Genomic DNA, 10,824 nt, shown 5'->3' with positions numbered 1-10,824 from the left:
TCCTCTAGGACATGTCTATCGCCTTCGTCGTGCTATATATGGTCTCAAACAGGCTCCTCGGGCTTAGTTTGAATATTTTCGACAAATTGTTCTTTCTATTGGTTTCATTGAAAGCCTAGCTGACTACGCTCTATTTTATCGGTCCTCAGCCTCCAGTACAGTCATTCTATTACTTTATGTTGATGACATGATAATCACTGGGAGTGATTCCTCTACCATTACTTCCTTAAAGCAACATCTTCAGAGACAATTTGAGATGAAGGATCTTGGATCCCTTCATTACTTCTTGGATATTGAAGTTGCTTCCTCATCTCGTGGCTATCTTCTCTCTCAGCAGAAGTACATTGCAGACATTCTTGAACGTGCTACTCTCAATGATCCTTCCATTGCTATCACTCCTCTCTCCACACCGATGGAAATGAACTTGAAGCTTCAACATGATGATGTTGATCCCTTATCTCAGCCTACTCGATATCGGGAATTTGTCGGAGCATTGGTTTATCTTTCAGCAACACGTCCGGATATCGCCTATGTAGTACACATCTTGAGCCAATTTGTCAGTAGTCCAACTTCCATTCACTACGCAGCTCTCATTCGGGTTCTTCAATATCTCCTGGCACTATAACTCGATCATTATTTTTCCCCATACTCTTCTTTGTCTCTTCATTCATATTCTAATGCTGGATGGGTTGATGATGCAGACACTTGACGTTCCTCTACTGTTTTTTGTATTTTTCTGAGTTCATCTCTCATCTCTTGGCGTAGTAAGTGTCAAGCCGTTGTTTCTCGTTCTAGTACGGAGTTCGAGTACAAGGTGTTGGCAGACACCACAATTGAGCTGAAATGGCTCTGCACTCTTCTGCGAGATCTTGATGTCTTTATTACTTCCCCTATTACTTTATACTGTGATAATCAGAATGCAATCTCAATTTCTACAAATCCGGTATTTCATGAACGTACCAAACATATTGAGGTGGATTGTCTTGTGGTTCGACAGGAGCATGTTGCTAGAAACATTACACTCTCATATGTTCCCTCTAAGAAACAAGTGACAAATTTATTTACCAAGGCTCAAACCATTTCTGTGTTTCGCTATTTCTTGTACAAACTCTCGGTGTTCGATCCACCGTGAGTTTGAAGGGGGTGTTAGATAATATCATGAGCCACTAGCCACACTATATGTGTATAGTCGCCTCAGCCGCCTCCTAATGTGTAGCCGCCTCAGCCGCCTCCTAGTGTGGGCTACTGTTTGTGTATAATGCGGGCTACTATTTGTGTATATATGCCCTGTAAATCTGATCATCAAATAGCCAGTTCTCTTCAATACCAATTTAACACTATATTTAAATTTCTACATCACTTTTCTCCCTCTCTTTCATGACTAACACCCAAAAAAAAAAAAAAAGATAAAAGGGATCCATCAAAGCTTAGAACTGAAGAACAGAATCTGAAAACAACAACATTTACATTCTACAATCTACTGCCTTTCAATTTGGATGGTAACATGACTGATATTATACGCCCTCTTAATAAACCCTATCACTCTATCCAACACTATATCTGCATCAGCCTCGGGCAATATCGTTACGTGACACGCTAATAAAACTTTACCGACTGTAATGGCCCAAATATGCAACTCATGAATAGCCACCACTCCCTCAATTGTACATAACCCCATCTCGAGGCTAGTTGCATCAATCTCTCTCGGTGTGCTCTCCATCAAAACCTCGAGTATGCTCCTCAACATGTTGATGGTGGTCACAAGCACAATCACAGAAAAGAATAGAGTGCAGATGAGGTCTATGATCTTCCATTCTGGCTTGTACCAAATTATTGCTCCTCCGATCATGACTCCTATGCTCTGGATTGAGTCTCCGAGAACATGGAGGTATGCACTGTGCACATTGATGTTTTTCTGGTGTTTCATCTGACTTGATTCATTTGATGCAGGACTCAAGAGAAGAGGACTTTGCACCTCCTCGTGCTCGTGCTCGTGTTTCTCTCCCTCGGGATGATGGTGATGATGGTTATCATGAGTAGTGATGGTAACTGTATGATCAGGATCATGGTCATCATGATGGTGACCATGGCCATGTCCATGACCATGATCATGATCATGACCATGACCATGACTGTGACCATGAGCATGGCCATGTTCATGACCGAGCATGACAGCCATGATGATGTTTACGAACAAGCCAAAGGCAGAGACTGCGAACATCAGAGAGCCCTGAACCTCACCACTGTCATGAATAATTCTCAGAATAGCTTGGTAGACTAAAATCCCAGCTAAGACCCAAATAAGCTGAATAGAAACCAAAGCTCCAAGAATCTCTACTCGAAAGAATCCATAAGATTGTCTCGGTGTTGCCTCCCATCCCGACGCCCAGAGAGAGAAGAGAGAGATTGCGAAGGCTGCAACATCAGAAAGGAGATGAGCAGCGTCAGTTAGGATTGCGAGGCTGTTGGCTTTGATTCCACCAACCACTTCAACAGCCATAAAGATGACACAGAGAGCAACTGCCATTAGAAGCTTTCTCATGGATGTTGATTTCTCCTTGGCATCTTTTGAGCTCATCTTAGAATCTGAGAAATCGCAAGAAGCACCTTTGCAAATCTTTTTGGTGGCCAAGCTAGGCTTCCGATGAAGAAGTGGAAGACGCACAAAAGGCTTTCTACAAAGTCCCGTCCAAAAGGAAAGGGCAGGAGCCGATCCAATTCGGTAGAGTCAAACCCGAACAACTTAAGCGAGGAAGTTCAGAGGAAGATGACGGAGTTCCTCAGTTTCCCACTTCAACAGCCATAAAGATGACACAGAGAGCAACTGCCATTAGAAGCTTTCTCATGGATGTTGATTTCTCCTTGGCATCTTTTGAGCTCATCTTAGAATCTGAGAAATCGCAAGAAGCACCTTTGCAAATCTTTTTGGTGGCCAAGCTAGATGTGGTCGGGGTGACATCCATGTTGACCTCAATGATTTGCGTTGGCTGAGAGGTCTGGGCCTCCATCTGTAATCAAGGAAAATATTGATCAATACAAGTATCTCGATACATAGTTGCATTTGGACACGGGATCACTATTGTAATTACAACATAAACCTTTCTTGATTTTGAATTTAGCCTTTAAAGCCATCTGATCTTTTAATTTCGCTCAGCACTTGCCTAGTTGAACTTGTTTAATAGTTGAAATTAACTATCATGATTGAAGTTGACTTATAGCAGCCATGTCTTCCTTCTAGCTACGAAATTGTCGTGTTTTCATAGTTTTTCAACCAGAAAATTTGACGAGAACATGATTCAACATTTTTTTTACATAGGTTTTACAGTTGATATATTAATACCATGTTGATTTTACTTCTTCAGAAGAAGAAAATTCACATTTTATGATTAACAGTGGACTTAATACTGTGGATAACCAGAATTCCCAGCTCAGCCCCTACTTTGATATACAAATATATCAATGACAAAAAAGATCCATTGTTGCATTTAGAAGAAAAGAACAAAAGTATACACAAGGAAATATCATTGGTTGCATTAAGACCGACATAAATAAATGAAGATTGATAATAAATATCCAGAACTGTTGGAAACTTGATATGCAAAATGCAACTTAAAGTAACATTTATGAAATTGAATTGAAAGTGACTGGAGTTAGCCAGATTAAAGATATAGATAGAAGAGTGTAGTTGACAAAAATTACCTATGGGTTGCCGCACGCAGCTCAAGACAGAGAAAAGACGATAAATATCATTATCTGAGTCAAGGAGAATTATCTGACGTCGACAAGCAAATGAAGCGAGCCGACGAAGCGTACGAACCAACGGGACGACAGAATGACGAAGAAACGATCCGATCGGGAATTATGTTTCACTCACGAAAGACAAAGCGCCACTCATGTATTGTCCACTCCACATATGATTTACTTATGGGAGGTTGTAGATCTCGTCTCCGGCTTTCCGACGCACTTTGAATCGCCTCTTTCTGAGGTCGGACGAGAAAGTTAGAGCTAAAATACCCAAGATAGTCTAGACTATTTCGCACCTGCGAGACACCAATTGTGTCTCGCACATTTTGACCATAATACGATTCGAATCCGAAGAATCTCAAAAGACAAAAGTTGTAGGTATCTTTGTCAGCTTTCTAACGCATCTTGAATTATCTCATTCTGAGGTCGGACGAAAAGTTAAGACCAAAATACCCGAGACAGTCCAAGCTGTCTCGGACATGTACGAGACAGACGAAGTGACTCGCGACCAGGTCATCTCCCGACGTGTTTTCTGATAAGATTGGCTTCTAGAACTCCTTGGGGTCATCCATAAACATGTGAGGCTATCCTTAAATGTGTGGAAGTTGTTACATAACCGAAAACCCACCTAAACGGATAATAACGGTTGTTCTTCGACCCTATCCACAAACACGGTATTCCTATCCACAAACACGACATTTAAAGCCTATAAATACACACCCTAGCACCCTCATAAAGGCAGATCTGAAGAGAGCCATGAATTTTAGAGGAGCTAGGACGAGGTTCTGACGAATTTCAGAGAGGCTAGCAGATCTTGGCGAAGTTCTTCAGCATAAAGTGGGAGAGTTCGAATGATCTAAGGCCCGTCCCCCTTCCTCCGGATCAAACTTGGCTTTGATCTCGAGAAGAGTCTTAATCTCACTTGGTCGAGATTATCACTCTCGCTTAGTCGAGATTATCACTTCTGCGATTACTTCCTTTGTGAAGTAAGAGCTTTTAATAATTACTTTGTCAACCGGATCCGATCCGTAGGCAGTCCACGGACTAACGCGTCCCCAACACAGGTGAAGATCCCATGCAAACAGAGACTAATAATAGGATCTGTGTATTGTTTGATAAAGTTATAATCTTTAATTTTCATTATGTAAAAAGATCTTATAAAAAGATTAATTTTTTTTTTGGATTTGTAATCGATAAACGATTATAACAGGTTCAATGAAAATAAAAAAGACAACTTTCGTACCAAACACGCTGGTGACCACTGTGGGAGCCAACAGTCTCGTTACCGAGTCTATCGTGCCGCAACCGAATATCAAGATCCCGATTGATTTAGAGGTCGAGTACGAGTTCGACAAAGCTAAATTCGAGGAATATTTCGCCTCGTCTTCATCAAAATCCTCCTATCCCTGCAAGTGCAAAAAGATCACGTCTTTGAAGGAAGCGTATTCGTCGATAAAGGCTACAAATGACTCTGCTCGTCACAACCCCTCTCCATTCAAGGAGTTATCCAATCAAGGTACGTCAACTCTGACGAAGAGGGCTCGTCAGAGGCGACGCCAATGCCAAGCTCATCAAATTGCCAAGGCTTTAGAACAAGTCGATGAAGTTCGCTACTACACAGACTTGGAGTCTAGGAAGCGTCATTCAATCCAGCCGCCTCAACAGTAAGTTGCTGACAAATCCTCCAAGCCGTCGATGGAAGAATTGATCATTGTCAAAAGAAATCGTTCAACCTTAAAGGAGCGCATCCAAAAGCGACTTGCACGTACCGGACGCGGGCGTGCCTTTGTGCGAAAGACACAAGGCATGAATAAGAAAGAGGTGACAAAAAAACCACCAAAACTATGCTAAGTCTGGAGGCCAAAGTCTAAAACAACGACCGAAAAGATCGGAATTTCCGAGTCACTTCAGAGTGACTCGGCCAAGCGTAGGTCACTCCAGGGTGACTCGCGCCAAGCTCGAGCCACCTCAATGTGTCTCGCACCTAATTCACCTGCCGCAGCCGTTTCTTCGCTTCTGTCGAGTCTTATTCCTGTTCTAATCAATCCCGCACCTCCGACGAAGCCCTACGGCAGCGTGGATCTATCCAAATTTAAGATTCCGATGAAAGATCGCCTGAGTCCTCTACATGAAGATCGAGGCAAAACTCCGGTGAATAAAACTCGAGTAGTTCCTCAGGTTGGGGTCGTACAAACACTCCTGTTAAGCCAAAGACCGCTCAAAGGTGTCCCGCCGTCTCCAAACAAACCGGGGCACCTTATTGCACGTGTTCGTGAGCCGTGCACAAGAGGACTCCTGGCATTTATCGCCTGGGGGTTCGTATTGGAACCTAGGAGTCTGTTAAGACCTCACGCTCGCAAGGGGATGGTTCTAATTGTGCGACTCCTGATGTGACCTTGGATCATTCAAATGCGACAACGAATCGTCTCGAAAATATCAACAAGGTTCTTCATCCCCAAAAGAAAACGTGTTCGTCAAAAGACAACGTTATACTTAGGGTATCACACCAATAAGTGATGGATTGCTCCAATGAGATGCACCATCAGGCTAGGGGTGTGAACAAATCTCAAAAGAAGGATGTCCAAGAAACTAACTCTTACTGTCCATGTAAGCTGTGCATATCACAGGAGGGTCCATCACTCCACCAAGACTTGTATTATGCTGCAAACAACATTCAAGTCTTGGTTGACGTCTGCATCATAACGTCGAAAGATGCCAAATGAGAACGGCTTCCTCCGACAAGTATATGATGTTGAACTACTCCCGTCCTCCGATAGGTATATGAAGTTAAACTGCTCTCATCCTCCGATATGTATATGAGATTAAACTGCTCCCATTCTTCGATGAGTATAAGAGGTTAAATTGCTTCTCTGTGATACTCTAATGGGTATAAAAGTCTAAACTGTTTCCTACCCTAAATGAGAAGTTTCTGGAGAATATTATACAAAATATTCTTAAGGAGAACCTGACGATCTCCGACGGTATATGAGGTTAAACTAATTCCTGAAACTCCTAGGAGTATACGAGTATAAACTGGTTCTCCTCGCTCAAACGTCTTAAGAGCTTAAACTGTGTAGATTCCAGTTAACGTATGAGTATAAACTGTGTTTACGCCGATCAACGCATGACGAAGAAGTTCGACGCGAGTCGACACCATTCGACGTCTGCCAACGCCAATTAACGCGTGGTAATGAAGGTCAACGCTAGTCAAAACATTGCAAGGAAAAGTCAACGCTAGTCAACACATTGCGATGAAGGTTAATGTGTCGACAATTTTTAGCCGAAACAAAACTCAGATTAATTTTAGGTCAAAGGATAATCCCAGGGAGTTTAATCGTAATTCAGATATGAATCCCCGACGAAGATAGTCAGTTCAACATCGACTCAACGACACGAGCTAAGATCAGAAACCAATACACCAGTTTCAGTTCGAGGCTTCAACAACGGTCAGACGATAAAGACAGCACCCACAGAATCTTAACTATTCGACAAAATACTGAATAGACTGAGAATTAAAGAAGTCAAGAACTGAAACTAATTACAAGTCCTTTTACACCGATTGAAGGTGAGACCTATCACATCCAAAATATTTCAGACTCTTCTATAAAAAAAACGAGACTGAAACACTTTGGGGGGAAAACTATAGGCATCAAAAATTACCTATGGGTTCCCGCACGTAGCTCGAAATGAAGAAAAGATGATAAATATCATTATCTGAGTCTAGGAGGATTATCTGACGTCGACAAGTGAATGAAACGAGTCGACGAAGCGTAAGAACCAACAGGACGACAGAATGATGAAGAAACGATCCGATAGGGAATTACGTTTCACTTACGAAAAACGAAGCGCCACTCGTGTATTGTCCACTCCATATATGATTCACCTATGGGAGGTTGTAGATCTCGCCTCTGGCTTTCCGACGTACTTTGAATCACCTCATTCCGAGGTCGGACGAGGAAGTTAGAGCAAAAATACCCAAGATAGTCCAGCCTGTTTCGCACCTGCGAGACACTAATTATGTCTCGCACATTTTGACCATGATACGATTCGAATCTGAAGAATCTTAAAAGACAAAAGTTATAGGTATCTTTATCAGCTTTTTAACGCATTTTGAATCATCTCATTCCGAGATCGGACGAAAGAGTTAAGACCAAAATACCAGAGACAGTCCAAGCTGTCTCAGTCATGTGCGAGACAGTCGAAGTGACTCGCGACCAGGTCAGCTCCCGACGTATTTTCTCATAAGATTGGCTTCTAGAACTTCTTGGGATCATCCATAAACATGTGGGGTTATCCTTAAACGTGTAGAAGCTGTTACATAATCGAAAACCCGCCTAAACGGATAATAACGGTTGTTCTTCGACCCTATCCACAAACACGATATTCTTATCCACAAACACTACATTTAAAACCTATAAATACACTCCTAGAACCCTCATAAAGGCAGATCTAAAGGGAGCCACGAATTTTAGAGGAGCTAGGACGAGATTCTGACGAATTTCAGAGAGGCTAGCAGATCTTGGCGAAGTTTTTCAGCATAAAGAGGGAGAGTTCGAAGGATCTGAGGTCCGTCCTCCCCTTTTCTTTGGATCAAACATGGTTTTGATCTCGAGAAGAGTCGTAATCTTGCTTGGTCGAGATTATCACTTCTGCGATTACTTCCTTTGTGAAGTAAGAGCTTTTAATAATTACTTTGTCAACCGGATCCGATCCGTAAACGGTCCACGGACTAACGCGTCCCCTACACAGGCGAAGATCTAACGCAAACAGAGACTAATAAATAGAATCTGTATATTGTTTGATAAAGTTGTAATCTTTAATTTTCATTGTGTAAGAAGATCTTATAAAAAGATTAACTTTTCTTTTTTGAATTTGTAATCAATAAACGATTGTAACAGGTCAATGACAATAAAAAAAGCAACTTTCGAACCAAACAAAGAGATGCTGCACTAAATCCCTATAATCTGCACAAGCTTTTGATGCACTTCAGTTCAAGAACAGAAAAGTTGTAATCTTTTTTTTTCTTGGCAATAAGTTCTATGTTTCAGACTATCAGATCAAAAATGCAAAAGAATTGTTGAGATCTTCCTATTGTGATTGTTGTAGACACATCCGATAATCAGAGCATTAGACGATGAGCATCTTTTGGAAAAATCTTAGTCCATCTTTATTCTCATCAAAAAAATTTCCGACTCCCGATATTGTAGGTATGTGAGTTCATTCACTCCATGATCATACTAGTAGTAGTTTTGACTATAAACATTAATAGGCATGAACTTCTACAGTACACAATATATGTTACCGAAGGATATTAACTAGTACAACAGCAGCATAGGTTCTAATTTTACTTACTACCTCATACGAAAAATAAACTAATAAACAACCACCAGAAGCTTCAAAGTAATTTTGTCAAATAGTTACATGAATCAGAAGATTCAAACAGTACATAGTTTAATTATTTCAATAATCAGTGACATGAACCAATCCCCTTAAAGCTAAAGAACCATAACAACACATTATATAATGGATGGTAACCACAATAATGGATGACAAATTTTCATAATAAACATAGAGCTATAAACTGAGATGGTGTAATTCTTTTTAAATCAAAGTCTAACAGTAGAAATAATTCCTAAAACTGGCTAAATTATTGAGCTAAAATTCAACTTAAAAAATTATAATAAAAAAACAAAAGAACTATAACCCAAAATATATTGAAACATTGTGTTATTTAACTTGTCCGTCAATTTTAAAATTTATGCTTTTCTTATAGCTGTGATTTTTAAATTATTGCAGACATTTATACTAGAACCGTGCCTAACCCTAAATTTGAAGGTGGAATGGGTACATCAGCGAGGCGTATAGGAAAATATACCATTATATCCAAAAGATAATAGATAAGGTAATCGATCAAATGAGGAAGAAAATGCATGATCATGTTTATTCACCAATCATAAGAATCATTTGCTAATAGAAGATGGCCTCTTCACAAACTCTATATGCCAATGCAAAAATCAATTCTTTGGAGCATAAATCCACACAATCTTCATCCTTAAACACAAAGATGAATTGAGAAATTAAGGGCCCTCAGCTACATTACATTCAAACAAAACTGCACCCAAAATAATTGATAAAAACATCAAATTTGGTTAAAGGCAAACAAATCACTTACTCATCCAAATGAAAAGAGACCCAACGATGAATTCGCAATGAAGAATTCTATATTTCCTCAAATAAAGGAATTGCGACCCCAATAGAAGGGAGAGCTCTCAAAAGCCGCACTATAAATAAATAGGTCGGAAAAAATAAAACCCATGAATAAAAATTCACCAAATAATAGAAATTTAATATAAATAGCTGGATTGAAATAAAAATAAATTGGAAACTTACCTCAAAAAAGAAAAGGAGAGAAGGGTTTTCTCTGAGTTTGAGAGAGAGACAGAGAGAGAGAAGGATATTTGTTTTATAATGGCCACAAAAACAATAGAGGGGATGAAACAAGTTGCATCAATAATTGGAAACTATGTAATTGGTTTGGAGAAATACCCTTACATATATGGACAAAATAAAAATGTTCCATACTGGGCCCAACTCTGAGCGCACGCTGTCCGCTTGGCACTAATAGAGGTGACGATGAATTTGGGTTTGCGAATTAAATGGTTCAAACAAAATGTCTAAAAAGGACAAAAAATGTATAAAAAAGGAAAAATTACTTCAAGTCTCAAAAATTCAAGTTTCAAAGTGCCACAGTCTCTCATATTTTTTAAATGTGCTCCAGCCCCCTTTTTTTGAAAAAACTGTGTGTAGGGCCCTCCATCATGATTCCAGCTTATGATTAGACATGTCAGTTCATGATTAGATATTTCAGCTCCTAAAATTCTAATTTTACAATTTCTCTTTCTCATGACAGTTCATCCCAGCTCATGTTAACCATTATAGATAACATGTTAAATGTTATATATAACATGTTAACTATTATAATTTCATAAATATGTTTTGAACTCAATGTGTGAACTGTAATAGTTAACATGTTAACTATAATAGTTAACATGAGAAGCGAAGTTCCTCGGGACAGTGCCG

At 40.0% G+C, this 10,824-nt stretch overlaps 1 protein-coding gene across 3 annotated transcripts; it reads right to left on the bottom strand.

The window, feature by feature from the left end:
• On the bottom strand, positions 1,315-10,250 carry LOC109849228 (metal tolerance protein 1-like). 3 transcript variants are annotated; one of them, XM_020419043.1, is made up of 4 exons: positions 10,135-10,250; positions 9,917-10,025; positions 2,809-3,008; positions 1,315-2,504 (listed from the first exon to the last, which is right to left on the bottom strand). In XM_020419043.1, the coding sequence occupies exons 3-4, from the start codon at positions 3,006-3,008 to the stop codon at positions 1,478-1,480; spliced, it is 1,227 nt and encodes a 408-aa protein (XP_020274632.1). In that variant the 5' UTR covers positions 9,917-10,025; positions 10,135-10,250; the 3' UTR covers positions 1,315-1,477. The 3 variants fall into 3 exon arrangements, with proteins under 3 accessions (XP_020274632.1, XP_020274634.1, XP_020274633.1); XM_020419045.1 differs by having other exon boundaries at positions 1,315-2,415; positions 2,912-3,008; XM_020419044.1 differs by having other exon boundaries at positions 1,315-2,617; positions 2,922-3,008.

This window comes from Asparagus officinalis, chromosome 7 (assembly GCF_001876935.1).
Source record: "Asparagus officinalis chromosome 7, Aspof.V1, whole genome shotgun sequence".
In the NCBI taxonomy this organism is placed as follows: domain Eukaryota; kingdom Viridiplantae; phylum Streptophyta; class Magnoliopsida; order Asparagales; family Asparagaceae; genus Asparagus; species Asparagus officinalis.
This window is presented reverse-complemented; position numbering and strand designations above follow the sequence as displayed.